We start from the raw sequence: 20,216 nt of genomic DNA, 5'->3' as shown, positions 1-20,216 counted from the left end.
TCTGTCAAAAGTGATCAAATTGATTCGCCAATTACATATATAAGCTACATAAGAATTGTGTACACATTTTTAAAATTGATAAACGGTCCCAAATTATTCTTGTCAGTACATCATATGTATACAGTTTTATATAACTAAAATGTATGTATAATATGTCTTGCGGAATTAATTATTTCATAAAGAACACCGTTACCAAGAATGCGTCACCAATACCCGTCATTTTTTCACTAAAAAATTGACAGTTATTATTTAAGCATGGAATCCATTGATTAAAAATCGAGCATGTAGATAGAGGTCAAAAATGACCTAGAATTATCGAGTGTTACCTAGGAAAGGTCAAACGATTGAACGGGAAAGAAAGTAAAAGTATCTATTTTTTTATTTTCAATTTGCGATCGATTCCTTCCGCTGATTTATGTATTTTTTTCATATCAAATTGTCCGAAATGGCTCATTCAATGACGTTAATTTTGGGTTACTGCCCTTGGGGGGTTTTGTGTAATATGCGTAATAAAAGTCAAGCGAGATGTAGCGTCTCATTACGAAATCGCGCGATGTTCGCGCTAGATGACCGTTTTTAGAGAGCTATTGACCGTTAACAATTTTCGTGGTGTGCAATTATTGATTGTTGTTGCTTCTAAAGATCAAACTGTACTTTTAATGTCGAAGTTTTGCAATCGCTCTTTATAGAGGTTTTGTATCGCAGAGGTGCATTCGAAACACTCGGGTACGTTTCCGCGTATTCCTCGGTACGTTATTGCAAATTGAATAAGCCTATTCTTCGAATTCATAACAATAGACCGACTTTGTTGTCTTTTTATTCCATATATGGTGTACATTACTTTTGAAAAATGTCCTCATGGTATTGATTCTATGGAAAATTTCTTATTATTATATACATTTTCCATATAAAATGTTTCGTTTAGCAAAAGTACAATAACATTATAAACAATAGTGACATTTAAAATTGATATATATGTACCTACATATGTATGTACGTACGTATCTAGGCATATATCAATGAAAAACATAATACAAAAGTTTAAATAAAATCGTCTAAGAAATGAAAACACAAAATTGTATATTTTAATTGGAACTGGATAATTGCTTGGAATCAGTCTGAAAACAAAACTAAGAAAATTTATTTATTAATATGTGTATGTATGTATGTATAACCAAGATATTATGTTTGGTTGTATATTTATAAAAAATATATTTGATTTTGGGGGAAAAAATCATATGTATTTTTTTACAAGAGTTATGTACATGCAATAAATTTTATGCAAATCAAACCGAACGCATACCTATCAAATTGGAGAGAGATTTTAAGATTTTTTGTAAGATCTAAGGTCATCGTTTGTCTTATCTCAAGTCGCTATTGTAAACAATAATAACCTGAGATCCGATTTGACCCATTTTTTTTTATTATTTTGGATAATAAGCGTATTTTTTGCTCTACTTATGTACGTCGCATGAAAGAATGCATCATACGAAACATGTTATTTTTCGAACTAATTTTCAACACCCATTCTATTAAATTTAGTGGTTTTCTTGCTGATTGATGATGAGAGAACTCTTGACTGCGCGTTTACATCCATCTAATCATCAACACATAGTTTGAATTATTGTTAAACGACTTTTCACGATCTGGGACAACTTTTACTCGCTCGCTTGTCCGGCAAAGGAAAATCCATCAAACACGTTTCCGTCGTCTTTCACTCAATGAAAATCATCAAAACATAACTCACACTTTTATTTGAAAACACTTCCACTGTAATTTAATTTACAAAGAACTTTTCATTTGTAAGGTCCGAGTGCTTTAAGTCGAGTCTCGCGTGAAATTTCTCCATCGAAGTCGAAACGCCTTAACGACGCAATGCATTAGATCGCGCAGACTGTATTGTATACACAAATATTATGTTTCTTTTTTCGGACAATGGTGTTTATTATTATTAAGCTGGCAACTCATCGCAGAAATAAATTACACTTTCTAGAAACCGTCATAAGAACACACATATGTGTATCTAATAGTCTGGTGCGTACCCATTTAGGCAACGACTGGTGTTTAGTTTATCCAGCTTTTCAAGGCATTTAATTGTTAAAAGTGTTTTGTCGCACCTTGTATGTAGATATGTGAATTTCATATTGAGCAAAAGTCAAATAAAAAAAATGTAATAGCGTTATCAAAAACATCGACTGCAGTGTATCGTATTTCTTCTTTTTTTTATGACTGAGATTTGTCTCTTTAAATTTTTTTTGACCGTTCGATTCAGAAGAAGTCGTTGAAAATAATAGGCACTGATATTTTTAGTTCGAATCTTGAAAGAAAGGTATGTATGCCCCTGTCCGATGTCAATCAGATCAAATGTTTATGAAGACCTACCGCACAGTGTCCTTTTATCTCGTCGTCTTCCATCTATGGTATCCATATTTTCGCATGATTTTTGAATATATCATTACATATTCCAAAAGAGGACGTCTACGCAATCCTTTGTGCGGTTTCCTGGCATTCATCACACGCCGTTTCAGGACTCGAATCCTTCTCGTTCGCTTTCCAAATAAGGCAATATGCTGACGGGCGACTTATCGTTAGGATTCCCTCGAATGCGCGCACTTAGAATAAAATCATTCCTTTGTCCAGTTTACAAGAATAACAATGTGCCATTTGAAATTCAATGCGGGAGTCGTAATTTATTAATCAATCGATGATTGTGCTGATATAATTAAAATATGTAAGTGGAACAGTTTCACTTGACGAGTATATTCCAGCGAACAATCGGCCTGGCTAAAGTGTCTACTTGTTCGTTGTGAGTGTGTGAAAATTAGCTGTCGTCTCTTACCATTTACTTTTTGACTTTTCATCCTCTGCTTCAAGTCGATTGTTGTCCGAAATTATGCGGCCAACACTCTACTTTAATCATGTATATAAAATTTATTGTGTACTGAATTTTATTTAATTTTTTACTGTATTAAAATGTATGTATGTGGCTGGTACGATGATGAAGTATTTGTAAATCGCTCTTCTTTATTATACTTTTTACTTAAATTATATAGTTACACCAGCGTACAAGCTTTTAGTCAATGATATTTCGTAGATGGAATATATGTCTATGTTATATTATTCAAATGTTTTAACCAGTAAACATTTGTCAGTTCTCAAAAAGGGCTTGTACTCGTGTTCGTATAAATTGGTCAATACGTTGTAATTTGTTCCACGCTTTTGTTGAAACTTTCTTATAAATTACATGGCTGTGGTCAATCTTTCTTTGTAAAATTAACAATATTTGTATCCCACATGCTAGATAGTAAAAAACGTGTGGGCTAATTTATCGATTCGATGTGAATTATTGTCATGCCATATTTGGAAACGAAAGGAAAATTTACAAACATAGTTCAAGATATGAAATAAATTTTCATATCCGTAAAATATGAATTGTAAATAATAGTTTTTTGTTGATTGCATCCGACAGAAAATAGAAAAAAGTTTTTAAAAATTTCATAAAGCACCGTTTAAATTACTGTTCTTTGCCGATAGTTTAAACACGTATGTACATACATATTGGTAGTGTGAAAGAAGACAGATTATTCTTAAAAAAAATATGTCACATTGATATTATATTACAGCACAGTCTCTCCTTGATAAAATTCAAGATATACAGACTGGAAAAAAATCTAATAAAAAAATGTCCCTCTAGATTTGATCGAACGCCGACGCATTTGTAATATTCACTCTAATAAATATACATTTTCAAGCATGACCGCCCATTATTGACATGCCTAAATATCGTTTTCACAATTTCAAAATGCTATACAATTCGAATTTACTGTTATCCGACACAGAATTGCGATATCGATTCGTCGGTAGTAAGAATGTACGTAGGTATTTATGTACGTACGGACGCATCGTACAATGTATGTACGAGTATGTAATTTTGAAACGTGTCTTTTTTGTACGCGTTTGTGTCCGAGTTAAAGTTGTCGTAGACCGCATGAGAGAATATCGCGAAAAAATTGCATTCCGACAGGACTTGCGGTCTCCGAGTGCACTGCTTTGATTTGCATGATTGCATAGGAAATGCTAATGCACTGTTCCGCGGTCGATCGATTTATATTGGTTTCTTGCCGACGCGGATGGCATACGAGAGATGCAAAGAAGACCTCGTTTCTCGAAACTGCTACAATAAATGTAAAACGAAATAGTTTTGGTATTTCTGTCGTATGCGGTCTACCTGCGATTGGCATTGCCATTTTCTGTAATAACCAGTGGTTAAGTGCAAATTGATGCGGCCTCATATAAAACCACAATATTATATAGGTATATGTACATATCACTGTATTTAACACACAATTCAAATTTATAAAGGATTTTTTCTTCCCTTGGTAAAAGTTTGCATTAATATACCCAATACATTCGAATATGACAATGATTTTTACTGACATGCTTTCGTTTATGATATGTGCATTTAAAACAAGACACAATTATTACAAATTTTCGGCTTTAGCAGTCTTTAATTCAAAATTAATTATTGTTGTGCCAAAAGTGAGTATTGGAATCAATAGACGGATGTTTTTCCTATTGATTGTAATTTTGTTTTGCTTTGGAATACTTATAATCAATTGTCTAGTGAATTTTAAATTTCAAAAATAATTTTTTTCTTACACATTTTTTCCCGTAATATTATTAGCCAAATTACGCTATTTTCCATATTTTGAATTAATTACTTGAAAAGTCAAAATTCTTAAAATTTTGCCCATTTTTTTAAACCTGCATATCTCTTAAACAATAGCAAACCAACAAAAATCATTGTTATATTCGAATTTAGTGAACTTAGTAAAGATTGATTTATTTCCGCTCCGATAATTTTTTTATTGCTCAGTATTATTAGGCACTAATACAATGTACTTTTATTTGTTTCCCATGAATTTAAAATCTGTCGAATATAATTCACAAATTTCACCTTCATGTGTTAAATTAAATACCAGCAACATATCAGTGGTTTACATATCTATAATGCTAACAATTGATGGGTCACGAGTTCGAGTCCTGACCCAGTGCTACTGGCCAAACATTGGATCTATGTAATTACAGGTCGGTCGTTTTATGTCAGAGTTTGCTAATTTATCCGATTTCATTGATGAAACCGTTCCTACCAAATTTGCCACCTAATCCCTTTTGTTACCATTATTTGTACGGAATTTCAAATTTATAAAAATATTTTAAATATGACACCACGTGATTTATATATGTATGACTCCTAATGACACCATGGTAAAAAAAATCACTCATTTCATTACCAACTTGAGTACCAGTGAGATCAAGTGGTTTAACTTTGTTTATAGATATAATATGTAACTATGTATAGATATGTATATTATGTATATTTCTTTGTACGCCTATTTTAGATGATTCCTTAACGGATTTCAAACACCAACATTTACAATACTCCACAAGGACCACTGTTAACTGACAATGAAGTGGTCCTTGTTGACAGCTCATCAAGTCATCGCGCAATCGGGAATAAAACTTTATGGTCGCTATTTAGTGGTTGACTGATTTTTATCATATGTGCTAATTATATAATATATCAAAGAAGTGTGGAACGCTGTATGCTCAGCATAATGAGGAGGAATAGGGAATGGAATACGTGGATGAGAAGTGTGACAAGGATAGTGGATATGGTGGAGTTAGTGAAGAGTTTGAAATGACAATGAGCGGGTCAAGTGGCTAGAAGAATGAACTAAAGGTAGATAAAGGAAGTACTGGAATTGCACCCGAGATAATTTAAAAGGGTGAAAGGAAGGTCACAGGAGAGATGGATGGACGACATTAGATAAATGTGTGGGGTGAGATGGATAAGAGTTGCGCAAAACAGATAAGAATGAAAGCGTGTTGGAGAGGCTTTAATCCAGCAGTGGATGACTGTAAATGATGATGATGATGAATTTAATTACATATAAAGTAGTTAATCTAGTTTTTGGGATTGGTTCAGTTTCGTATTGAATTATGCTTTTAAATGAAGATATTTAGGTCTAGTTCATGACTATTGTTCACGTCATACTTTCTTGATTCTTTTATCCCACAATCACTCATGCTTCACGTGCTTAAAAACAATTGTCATTACCTTCTGACCACATTTTCTTCAATTATAAATCATTTTTAGAACGAGAAACGGCAATAATAACATAGGAGACGATTCATGCTCATTAACTAATGTACCCAACTAAAACGTTCTTGTTACACTTATTGACAATATTATTCCAATTGTGCAGACAGGGCAATGTTCACGAAATGTGAAGAGCACCAATTCGCGGATCAATTCAGAGAATCGTGAAAATATACCGTTCTCTTCAACCCTTCACATTTGTAATCACGATTCACATAAAAATTCGGGTCATGTTTGATTTGATTTGAGTTAAAAAATTTGCAATTTAAATTCGTATCGGTAGATCGTGTACGAGAAAGTAACTTTATATATTATTAATATTTTTAAATGTGCTTGTTTTTATATGACTTCATATGTGATATAATATAATGACATTTTTCAAGATCATCATCAAGGTCGTCAAACTTTGGCGCGCGATCGTATTGGCGCACGCGCCGCAATTGCCGTTATTACGAAACAGGCTCACACCGTGAATATTTAATGTCGTAAACTAAAAAAATATTACCAGTGCAACAGTTGGACATTACACACGTACACATATACTCTTCTGTTGGTGGAAAAAAAATAAGCCTCGAGGCTTTACAGTGACAACCGGTTCCGTTACTGCTGTTGCATGCACCACAACACTCTTGAGATCTGATGGATCTGGAGATGCTTAAAATCTCTATTTTGAGCGCGTAAACCAGTTTCGAAACGTTCGTCTTCGTCTTTTGTGATATTGATATTCCCTTTGGTACCGTACCAATAGTAAAGTCTAATTAATTTGAAACTAAATGGAATGATTTATCAGAAACATTGTATGTATGTATAAGAATTCTTTGAGGTTGAAAGTAGCTCAAAAGAATCTATATACATACATATACATACATATATATAAAAATGAATGTTTGTGTGTGTGTGTGTCTCGAATAGGCTGCTAAACCACTGAACCGATTACGATGAAACTTTCAGGATTTGTCGTGTGCATGTCCGGGAAGATTACTGTAAAAAAAACGGGAAGAAACGGGAACGGAAACGGGAAAAACGGGAATGGGTATCATTGCAACGCAATAATTTCAAATGTGTTCGCTACCTGCGTTTTTCCCACAAATGGAAACGGGAACGGGAACGGGAACGAGAACGGGAACAGGAACGGGAACGGGAATTGCATGCGTTATTATGGCATTACAACGCATGCCGGGGTTCAGCTAGTAAACAATAAAAGCGTGTTTATCTAACGGTCGATGATGATTATAATTATTGCTAATTTCCGACTTTATTGGGAGATAAAGTTAACGTCTTTAATAAGATTATGCGGAGTATAATTATGAAGATAAGAACAGTTATATTTGAAAGGGGTATAGTCCCCTTTTCTTCATTTCGATAAATATGTACGTTTTGCGTTTAACAATATTTAAAAAAAAAACTGGTGGCCGTGTATTCTGCTTTTATACGTTTATACGTTTATTCTGCTTTTCCGAGATTCTCGAAATATCGAATTAAAAGAAGTGATAACAATTTGTGAATTGCATGAAACTGAAATAGTGTTTTTGGAACTGAAAATTGGACTTCCGCCACTTTCACATAGAAAGGCTCACATATAAAAAAAAAGTAGTTTTTGCCCGTCGAGTGAACAATTTTTTATATTGTCAGTAATACAATTTTTTAATCCAAAATGTTACTATTTTTATTGTATATGTATGTATTAGTATTCTTCTAAGTGATCTATTTGATGTTGATTTTTACAAACTTTTTATTAGCTTCACCTTTTGACTCTCCACTTTTCAAACTTTTCAACAATTTTTTTCATTAAAATTTTGCAAAAAAAATGGATTGGATTTCATTCGATAAATATATTGCAAAACAATTTCGATTGTAATAAAACCATCTTGATAAAAGTTAAATAGACTTTGATATTAAATAAGATCTAAATCATGCTGACAGGTATAGAAATTTCTTATAAATTTCTAATAAAAAAGAAAACGAATCATAAACCGTAAATTTTTTTTATGCAATTCTCTACTAACTTATTTTTTTTATATATTTAACAGTTTGTTCGAATTTAATGGTTTGTTTATCAGTATATATGTAGGTTGCGTTAATCCTTACCACCAAGAGGAACCCTGGGTTGACCCCGATTGAAAAGAAGTATTTATATATATTTATTATCAGATACTATTTATTTCCAAATTATATTGTTTCCACGGCCTTAATTGGAAATTTTTTATACACTTATACACTGTAGTACTGCTGGTCGAACTTGGATATTTGTGCCTCCCAAGGCAATATTTTCCTATCAGAGTTTGCCAATTTATATAATTTCATTGTTGAAACGGTTCCTCATAAAATTAGCAAAATCATCCTACCCACTATTTGAATATGATTTAAAATTTAAATCTATACATTTATATATTTTCAATTTATATACCATATGTGTCGCTCAGGGGTAGCCCGTAACGGCATCGTGGGAAAATAACAATAAGATTTATCAGAATAATTTAATGTTTTCATTACTTGGTGTTATATGGAAAACCGAAAAAAATATTACCACTATTTAAATTTATGATAAATTTAATTAACTAGCCTAAAGTGATTTTATACATGTATTATTATGTACACAGTATTCAATAGTAAAAAATAAATAGAGCATAGAAAGGATTCTCTTTAGATGAAAGTACTTTACGTTATATACATACATATGTATGTATATGTATGGAGAAAGTGAAAATCATCTAATGAGTATATGTATATAAAAAAACAGATTTCGAATCAATTTAAATTAATTATAAATTAATCTTGTTAAATAGTTCGATCGTGAAATATAACAAAAACAAATTTGCACAATTCGACATTTGTTTTTCGCTCGACCGTAAAGCGGTCATCGTGTCAGCGAAGGCCAATCGTTTATTTCTTCATCAAATATTGTTTCGGTACGCTCATACATTATTTACACTGAAAATAAATCAAAAATATCATCTACGTATTTGAGGCCGTAATATATTTAATTTCAAAACACCGTGAAACTCAATGTACAAAATTAAATTTTTAATGAATATTTAATAAATTATTAATATTAAATTAAATTTAAAATAATTCATTTAAAATAATTATTTTATTAAAAATTTAAATAATACAAAATTTTTATTTTATTATTAAATTACTAGCTGAACCCGGCATGCGTTGCAATGCCACAATAATGCATGCAATTCCCGTTCCCGTTCTCGTTCCCGTTACCATTTGTCGCAAAAACGCGGGCAGCGAACACGTTGGTCGCGATGCGAAAACATTTAACATTATAGCGTTGCAATGACACTCATTCCCGTTTTTCCCGTTCCGTTCCCTTTTTTTCACAGTAATCTTCTCGGACATGCATACAACAAATCCTGAAAGGTCCATTGTAATCGGTTCAGTGGCTTAGGATCCTATTCGAGACACACAGAAAGACATTCATTTGAACCCGGCATGCGTTGCAATGCCACAATAACGCGTGCAATTCCCGTTCCCATTCTCGTTCCCGTTCCACAGACATTCAATTTTATATATAGGTATAGATATATTTGTTGACGTGGGTCATCCGCTGTGTGTTTGTGGTATAGCCCTGAATTCGAGTCAGTACATTCAAGTGCTAGGTAGGCGTGGCGCGATTATTATCACACTCGTGGCGTGATAGCTTTACTTTCACGTCAATAAAATCGTAATTACAAATATTATTATTAAAGGTTTTTTCGGTTTTTTAAGTAATCGGTTCAGTGGTTTAGGAGCCTATTCGAGACACACACAGACATTCATTTATATATATATATATATATATATATATATATATATATATATATATATATATATATATATATATATATATATATATATATATATATATACATATATATTTATATATATATATATATATATATATATATATATATATATATATATATATATATATATATATATATATATATATATATATATATATAGATATATAGATTTAAATTTAAATAATTTGGAGTTGATTATATCGTTAATTGGGTTTTTTTAATTTATAAAGGTGAACCACGACCGACTTCAACATTGGCACAGTTACCGTTTGATCTCGGATATTTGTGCTGAAATCGACATCGTGTCTTTGAAACCCGTTGACCCACCGGGACTAATCCGGTACACTAGTTAATTTAACCGTCCAGTTAGGTGACCGGTCAGGCCGTTAATGCAAGGAGCGGTCTGAGAAATTGTAATGTGCGATTATACGGATATTGTTTGGCCTTTTGAACCGCCTTGTCTCGTTAATGTGGAATACTCTTGTAACCGTCTGAAGCGTGTCGCTTCATAATATTATTTTATACCCATTGTAAATATCTCGTTTAATAGAGTCAAGGTCTGAAAATGACACTGAAAATCGTGTGAAATCTAATTTAGAGCGATTACGACGTAGTTGTTTTACGCTGTAGTAAATTCGCTCATGGGCAGAAAAAGCTACGTAATAATTTTCCATTTTATTTTTTAGTATTCAGCGGATAGGATGTTTGTATTTTAATTAAAAATTTATTCGGTAATATTTTAGAACTAACCTACATACATATGTCAATACGTATGTACATATATTACTATATATACCCTCTTATTAGATTTTATCCTTTCTAATGTATAGATTTTTCCATAAAACATCTCATCATTTTCCTGTCAGAATTTTCCACTTTACAAAATCGGTACTTTTAGCATATGTCGACACTTACTTATCTTGTCTTAGAAGATGATGCATTTGTTGTGATTGAGATAAATTGAATTGTTATGTGATATCGCTAAATTCATTTTAATTAGTTTTGCCCAATCGTTGTATGGATCGCAAGTTGCTTTAATTATTTTTCTAAAAAAAGTCTGTAAAAGTAAAATATGTTATAAAACTGCTCTAATTTAAATCTAAGAATATCTTAATTTTCGAGTTAAAAAGATATTTTCTTAAATATACAACACATATGTATATTAGAATATCTCAAAAGTTCTTTAGTTATAATAATATTTTGATTTTTAAATGCTTTTTATTATTACGAAATTATGTTCACAATACATCTTATATATATATATATATATATATATATATATATATATATATATATATATATATATATATATATATATATATATATATATATATATTAATAGCTACTGATCTACTGATAATTTTCTATTTTACAATTTAATTTAATTTGAGTTTTTTCAAGTTAGTATATGTATATGGGTGTACTATAAATTATTTTTAGGGATTTATTTTGTATTACTTGCAGCTCGGAAAGGTTGGTATTCGAGGCGTTATACCATACAGGTGAAGCATAGGTTAATAATGGTAATATGAGCGCGCGATATTATTTTATTTTATTTTGAGTTGATAAAGAACTATGGCGATTAAATATTGGATATATTGAGGATATACCCCGCATCGCCTCGCATATAAATATGAAATTATTCAACCTTTCTATTCCGGTTGTTTGATTCTGGTCACTTTAAATCCATCCACCATAGTATTCCAGCACTTAATCAAAGCCCGGTTTTGATTCAAAATTAAAATATGGTAGCTGTAATTTGCATAGATAACAAAAAATCAATAAAAATGCACAATATCACAATGATTACTAAAAAAATCATTAAAAACCAGTTCCTTCCATTAAATAAAGTGTAATATAGTGTATTGGTTTTTATACATTATAGATGTTAACATAATTTAAATTGAATTCAATATGTGTACATTTCGTTCGTTCAGAAACACACGACTTTATTAACCAACAAACCAATCTAGCTTGCGATAATGTACAGAAAAGAATAAATTGACGAACGAACTAGTTTGTTCATCTACAAACTATTAGACATAAGTCTAAGTATTCTCAATCGTCTATCCCATCTTCTGTGTACATACATATGTATGATTACCCGGGGTTGCAATATTTTGAAAATTGGCGGAAACGGGAATTATAGCAACGTAATAATGTTATTTCCCTAGGATTTCTCTTTTAAATACTTGATTTATAGACATCTCAAAGGTTTTGATAGCTTAAAACTTTGCCAGCCAAAAGTTTCACGCGACACTATTGATTTTATTTTTGTCTTTTGACTGTTAGCACTGAAACTAAAACCAATAGTTCGTGTATGAACAAACCAGTATGGCATGAACGAACCGAAACGTGCACTTGAACTGTAACATACATATACATATTACATATATAGATCGTTTACGTTTATGTGACGATCTGAATAATTCGAATCAGATTCAAAACTCCGTAACATTCCATAAAATTTCCAATTTATATATGTATAATCTCACACGCTAATGAATTCCGAATCTTCGTCCACTTTCAGCCGGAATTGGCTGTTTTTTTTTCGATTCGGCGAAATCGTTATAGTGGGACATGATCTCTCGTTCGAATTGTTTACCGAACGACAGCCATATAACAGCGTCCGAATAACCGTGTCATATCGGATCGAGAACAACGGTAATAATGGCCCTGATACACAAACCAAACTATACTGTGTGGTTATGGTTATTAGGAGATCGTTCCGAATTTACGCGAAATCACCCATTGAAAGTACACACATTAAAAAATTTCACTCTGATTCTTTTGGAACTTATGATAGTATACTATCTCGCATAATAAATACTGTAATTGAGATAAACATACAGATATATGGTACTAATAAGTTTTGTATGTTTTTGTGTTATAGGAAAAACAAAGACCGCCAACTTACAATCCTGAAGATTACGCCTTAGCTCTGAGGAAATGGGGAAAACGATCTCCTGGTACGTCAAATCCAGCTTTAACTATGACCCCTGGACAGTTGGATTCGTCATCAGCACCTCCTTCCTTGTCGCATTCGGACAAAGATTACAGGTAATAATGTTGGACTCATTTTTTTATTGTACTGCTTAACCTACTTGCGAAATCTTTCCAAATGTCATTAAATTCAATAAACAATCATCCTCGCACCATGAAAATTGAAAAATGATGTTGAATCGCTATAACTGCCATTTCGATAATTAGCTATTATATTATAGCTAGTATAATATGTCTGTATGAAATAATTGCATTATTGCGTATGGCGTGTGTTGCAACACTTCTTTGAGAAAATGTCTACATACATACGTTGTGTGAGAGTTTTCTTTATTTTTACAAGCTTTTTATTAATTTCACATTCGTGCCCATCAAAAAATTGTGATCTGATTTTAAACCACTTCCACTGTTCAGGTCGTTCCTAATATATTTCCGATATAAGGGGGTTGGCTAGCATTGAAGTAAGTTAATGTCTCTGGCATGAAGATTGAAGAGTTCAATCATTAACCAACTCATTAAAAATTACATCGGAGCTTTGCTTCAGATTGAAGCGATGACAGCTAGCAATCTAAATACTTATTTTTACCACTCCTTCACAATTCACATACTAAACAGTTATAACAGTTACTTTTTTCACTCTCATTTACTCTCATCTCATACAAACTTAATATCAAAAGCTTTTTTACTTTCTCACATACGTTTTCAATTCATTATAGTAATATATTGGTAATATTCGTGGCCCAACTATTAAAGTGTTTTGGCCAAATCATAACCTATACGTATGTAACTGTTACTTGGCGCAGTGTTGGATACAGATGTTCAGCGTCCACACTTTCATTGGAAGACCAATGGAGGTCACGATCTTCAGGAATGAAAGTATGGACAAGAATATACTTAGGATCAAGACTTTTTGCTGCTGAGCAAGCCTACTGTGGTCTGTGATATTGGCCGAGTGAAATTACTAAATGTACTGCGCATTGAATAATTAGACTGCTCTAAATTTTGGAACTCTAAAAAAGCATAAAATAAATAAAGCTGTAATTATGTGAATGTTGTTTTTCTTGATTACAGAAATCCTTGCCAGAGTCCTGGCGGTGAGATGAGCCTCAGACAATTCGGATCTCTGAGTGAACTCTTGACGAAACTGCGTGCCGATCTCAGACTTGCATTTCCAAGGTAATTATTTACATTATAGCACACTGCCAATCAAATGTATGAACTTTTGTGCTTTGCGAAATGCTTTCTTCTTGTGAAAATGTATCAAACCAATCAATCTGAAATGTTACCGATGAATCAATTTCAAATCACGAGAGAGCATCGCGCACAATAATTTCTCACAGTGTTATCGATACCGATCATGATCGAATCGATCACACTCCACTTGCAGCAGATTGTGTGAAGATTCCTCTTCTTGCACTCGTATTTTTTTTCCTCCGTTTTATCGAGGTTGAATGTTTTCATTTCGCATACACGCATCAAAGATGGATCACGATCGTATCTACTTAGCAAAATCCACCACCGCAGATCGTGCGATAATGACTGATTATTCGCGCGAAATTGTAAACGTAAAACGTGCTCGGTCGGTTATCCCGTCGGATCAGTTATCCTCCAGGATATGAAATTACGCATTTCAGCATTATTTAAGATCCTGCGAGTCGTGTTGAGACATTAAATCGAACCAGTGAGTCGGTATTAATAAGCCTACCCAGCGAAGTGCAGTTGGCACTAATCGCTTCAATAATTTGAACCCGTCCTTGCAAAGCTTGTGTATAAACGGTCTCGTGTGAACGGGCTAATTTGATTGAAAAAAAGATAGAGACTTCTTCTTGTTCTTTTATTTTTTTCATTGTAGGTGTATTTTTGTGTTGTTAGGATTATGTTCTATTTCAAGAGAGCACATTTTCCACTCGACAGTGCGTTAACTCTGTTTACGTAGCGAAAAGGGTAATTTTCTACGGTTAATTTTAGAAATTAAATTATTGAATTAAGGTGAGCTTTTATCTTATAACGAGGTCTCGTTATTATGTTTTTAAGAAATTTAATCAATTTTTTGTTTTAAACATATATGGGTCGATTACAACGCTTTTGATCAAATATGTTGTATAAGAACACTATGAAATTTAGTTCCTCTTGACCGAAACGAATTTTATTTTTATTATATTTAATTAATTTTAGGAAATTAATGTAATATGCAAGTAATTTTTTAACAATCTTTAATTGAATATTTCTTTTAAATCCGAAGAAAAGTTCGTTTACTTTTCAATAATCTACATCTAAAATTTGTTAAATCAAATATTTTAATGGATTGAAAGTTTTATAATATACCGTGTAATAAAACACCAAAATATTGAATTTATTTTATTCTTTATAATGTTTTATCCCTACAAATCAAGAGTACCCAATCTTTTTTGAGTTTGGGAGCTACTTTTCATCTAAATTTTCATGACGATTGACTTTTAAAGATTATAACTGCAGAAACATTTTTTTTAATATTTTCCTAATTCTTTTAATAAATATTATATGTAATAAATTTCCTTTAAATATCAGTTTTTTTTTAATTCAATATGTAGGTATATTTATTTCGTGTTAACGTTACGAAATTTTTCAATTCGATCTACTGTAATTCTAAATTTACCACGTCCATCAAAAAAAAATTGCGATGGTTTTTGCTAGACTTTATTTTTGGATATTATTTTATTTCGGATATTATTTTCATTCGAATTTAAAGGTGATATCATTAATGTCAGTAAAGCTTTTGTTAAATTGATCCAATATATCTTGGTTTAAAAGCCATTCCATATTTAGAAGATAAGTCGCATTATTACCCTTTCTCTCAACTAAAAATGTTCTTATTTCAGACAATAGCTCGCAAAACCGAACATAAACATATCATTTGCTCAACCACCTTACATAATTGTGGATCACAAAATCTTTGTGTCTAAACTTCTTCAAAAAGAATTTAAAATTTTCCTCTCTGGAACGCTTTACATATAATAAAATTAATATTTCATTTTAAAATATGGTAATCATCGTTATTTTCAAAATTCACAATATTGATATTGATTGGTTGGGAACCCTTGCCATAACTGTTTGACCCTGATCGATGTGTCTGCTGTTTGAATTTCCTACTTTTCTGACTTATATATTTAATCCATCATCAAAAATTTAAATCATCAGACTTCTATTTAAATTGTTATCACTAAATAATTATCTATTGTATCTCTTTGAGTACATATATAGAATTTCATCATAAAGTAGAACAGTAAAAATTTTTGTCGTGGTCGAAGTCATGTATGCTACATTGAGAAGAAGCATTCACATATATTAGTTGGATAAGAAAATTTCGTAAGCTTCCTATGTAGAATTTTTATCATGATGCATAAGCAAGAGACTAAAAATAAGTCGTACAATCGTGAATTCCGATCTTGGTTCATATTATACGAAAACATCTACATTATTCAAAAAAAAAAAAATAGGAGGAATCCACACATCGCATATTACATCAATATATGTATAATATGTAAGCGTAAACGCACTTATCATTCCATTTGAACTTTATTATATATCGCATTACATCTTGGATAATTAACATGCAACTCTTCCTTAGGCATAAATACGGAAATAACCCATGGCTCTACGAGCAAGATCGACACATGCGGTGTTGAAAATGTCGCCGCGTAATTTCTTCAACGGCTCAATAACTAAACGGCCGTCGTCGTCGGTGTTATTATATTGCGGAAACAATGGGTATCTTCACTCCCGTCGGCCGGTTTCCCATCGTCATCGACGGTTGCGCTCGCTCTCGCCGAGAAGAAAATCTCTCGACGACGAGGAAAAACTGCGTGCACCACTTTTGTGGTGAAAAGCGCCGTTCCCACGCGACACGCGAATCTAGGGAAGCTTATATCCTTGAATGCTGGCGTGCCTGCGGCCAGTCGTGCCCAACCTTTTATTGTCGGTACATCACGACCTTATGTATTCTTGTCTCGTCTCGTGACGCACCTATGTGGCCCGAGTACCACCACGTCTCATTCGTGCGTATTCAATTGCAAATATTAATTGTTATCCAGAAGTGATCCATTTATAATGTTACTTTTTTTATTGAATTCCCACAATGAAAATTATGTATTATTAATGTATTGCAATCATTAACAATGTACATTGGGCTTACTGACGGATATAAGATTGCAACTGAATACAGGAAATTATTTGTTTTATACAGCTGTTAGATGAACTTAACAATTCAATAACATCTCAACTTTTCTACAAGAAAATTTGAAATCATCCAAGAAATATAATCAAATTTTCAAATATATAGGTATACCATAAAAGTTTGAACTCTAATAGTCCGGTCAATTTATACATTCAAAGATACATAAATTCACAACAAGCTGAAAGTGAGTAAAATTGTTCAAAAGATAATTATAAATGACATGTCAAAACTCCCCATCGTTCTGATAACTGGAAAAAATATGGGTTTTTCGCGATTTTCAGCAAAACATAAAATTACTTCAGTCCGTGCTCTACTAATACGAATTTTTTGCTCGTAAATTTACAGATTTAAAATTCAGCACACATCCAATTAACCCTTTTAAAAATAGTGTGGCCAGAACACTATCCTAATAAACATGCTTCAATAGAAAATACTCAATATAATATAGTATTAACAGTGGGAACAAATCCCAAGTGAAAATACGTAATTTTAACTTTTGATTTGAACTGGACGACTACTTAGAGAGATTTGAAAACTAAAAAGTACTACAAATGAAAGATAAAATACCCGACTATAGATTCCAATATTCATTTTGAACAGAAAATTAACAGATTTTGAGAAATCGACCGAACAACATCAAGATATAGAAAAATCGCGCGATTTAAAAAACATATACATATATCTCCGAATCTCGAGCCAATCAACACTTTTTATTACAAGATTTGTTTTCACTGGGCATAGATATATAAGAAAAGTTATATCTCGTCTCTGAAGCAAAAAAAAGTCGTCATTTGTCGAACAGTGTTATTGGTGTAAATAATATCTTACAATTATTAATGACTTTACTCAGATTCAAATAGGCCTAAAGGAACTGACATTGATTATTTAACAAAAGCATATAATAATAGAACATTAACCTACGTACGTGGAGAAAGTAAACGCGATTAGCTACCGTTTTTTTTAGCAACTAACTGAAATGATTTTCCTAACACGTTATATACAATGCGCGATACAAAATGGTCGTATTGTTATTCTTATTATAATGGAACGTATGTAGGTAGATAAGTAGCCAATCGCATTTTTAAAACAGTGCGAACAATAGCGGAAACCACTGGCCAGATAACCGGCTCAAAGAGTTATTGTCAACTTTTGCGTTTTGTATGCGGCCATTTCACGTGTGAAATTCAATTAATTAATTCCATCGGATGGTCGTTTGAATCTGCGTTGAACGCTTTTAATCGCCGTTTGTTCGCGAGCTTTATCTTAGTCAGATACGGTTTCAGTTGTAATCGATCGTAAAGATTCGTACGAATATGTAAAGCAAATTTCAATCGTCAGTCTCTGATCTTGACTATAATTTATGTACGTATTTATGTGTGTATAACATATGCAAAGGAAAATACATCAATTTCGGCATATTATACATACATACATACATACATATTTAACTTATGGACTGAAGTTCAGTATTGAAATCTATTATAGTATTTTGTATATTTTGGATTGTATGTACTAAATCTAATTTAGCCGCTTCTGGTTTGAATGTGTTGATTTTATCCGATGTATTTGTGGATGTGTACCTACCAAACAAATCGTTGTTTTTTCCAGCATCATAGACATATTTTATTTTATTTTATACATATGTACATACATACAGGTAAACCCCAATGCGCCTTCCTGGCCAATTATAAACATTATAGAGCATCGTAGAGACATCTATGGATAAATTTGACAAAAAATTTTGCATTTAAAAATTTTACATTTATGAAATGAGATAAATTGGCAAAAATTGATGGGAAATGATCGACACGGGGTCGGTACCAGGCCAGGGATTGAACCAGTAACCACTCAGTTGAAAGCATTACACGCAAAACACTAATTTATGCAGCTGGTTTTAGAAGTCATTTGAATATTTAATTTTTATTTAATTTTATTTTATTTAAACATATGTACATATGAACTTACTATATACCAGGACGGCCTAACAGGTAAACCCAAACTGCCCTCTAATTATTATCTTTACTAGTTTTGTGCCCGTTGATTTCAATGGGTGAATTCGGAAAGGATATTGATACACGAATGAAAATAAAGTTACATGTTATTTATAAATATAGTGTAAGGTAATTTATAGGCGTTTTATCGTTAGAACGTTTATCCGTTCGAAATGATGAATGAATGTGTATGTGTGTCTTCGTAGATGTGTGTATGTATTGCCCGTCGCTCGCACATGTCTGTCGTCGCTCGGCCTGACGTCGCATGATGCTCCACATCCCTCCTCCCACTTCCCCGCGTCTCCTCGACCACTTGACTCTGATTGGCTGTGTGTCCACGGTCCGGCACATACCCACATACATATACACATCGCGTCCTTTTTATATACATATATATGTTATCAAAAAGTATGTATTGTATCTATAATACAATGTAGTGTTGACCTGTTATGGCTGTCGTTTGAGTTATTCGTTTGTTATTGAATTATTTATTCATGTATTTTCTCAATTTATTTACTTTTTAAAGCTTCTATTTTTAACACGTAGCGATATAATAGAAAAGTTTACTTCCGACTTTTGTCGTTTATATTCACTTAATGGAGAATCTTCAGAAAATAATCAATCTACGATTCTTCAAATCGAGTACATATACATAAGTTCCTTGAAGTTTTCTTAAATAAATATAAGTTTTTCTCGGTGTTTGCAAGAAAAAAACATTACAATTATGCAGCGCGCGCAATATTCGCACCAGATTTTTATATTTTAAATATCGCACGTTTTTGCATATAATTAAAATCTCACAATTGTCTCTCATTGTCCGAGTGAAATAATTATCATCAAGATTGGTGGAAAAAAAATCACCGAATAATGATTTACATTATCGCAACACGTTATTAACAAATCTACACATCATACGGAGTCGAATGTGTTAAAAAGCGCACGCCTAATTTGCACGATTATTATTTTGTTATTCGTTCTTTTTTGTTTCAATTACACGCGAACCATTGTTAAAATATAACTGAGTAAATAATTTGACGACATATTTTCACATGAGC

The 20,216-nt window shown here is 32.3% G+C and overlaps 1 protein-coding gene across 2 annotated transcripts in view; it reads left to right on the top strand.

The window, feature by feature from the left end:
* Positions 1-20,216, top strand: part of mwh (multiple wing hairs) — a 124,119-nt gene that overhangs the window by 84,777 nt on the left and 19,126 nt on the right. For both annotated transcript variants that reach the window (XM_077440904.1, XM_077440905.1), the window contains 2 exons: positions 12,851-13,017; positions 14,029-14,133. In XM_077440904.1, coding sequence (XP_077297030.1) covers positions 12,851-13,017; positions 14,029-14,133 — 272 coding nt within the window. The remainder of the gene's footprint in view (positions 1-12,850; positions 13,018-14,028; positions 14,134-20,216) is intronic.

This window comes from Arctopsyche grandis, chromosome 11 (genome assembly GCF_051622035.1).
Source record: "Arctopsyche grandis isolate Sample6627 chromosome 11, ASM5162203v2, whole genome shotgun sequence".
NCBI classification, from domain to species: Eukaryota; Metazoa; Arthropoda; class Insecta; order Trichoptera; family Hydropsychidae; genus Arctopsyche; species Arctopsyche grandis.
This window is presented reverse-complemented; position numbering and strand designations above follow the sequence as displayed.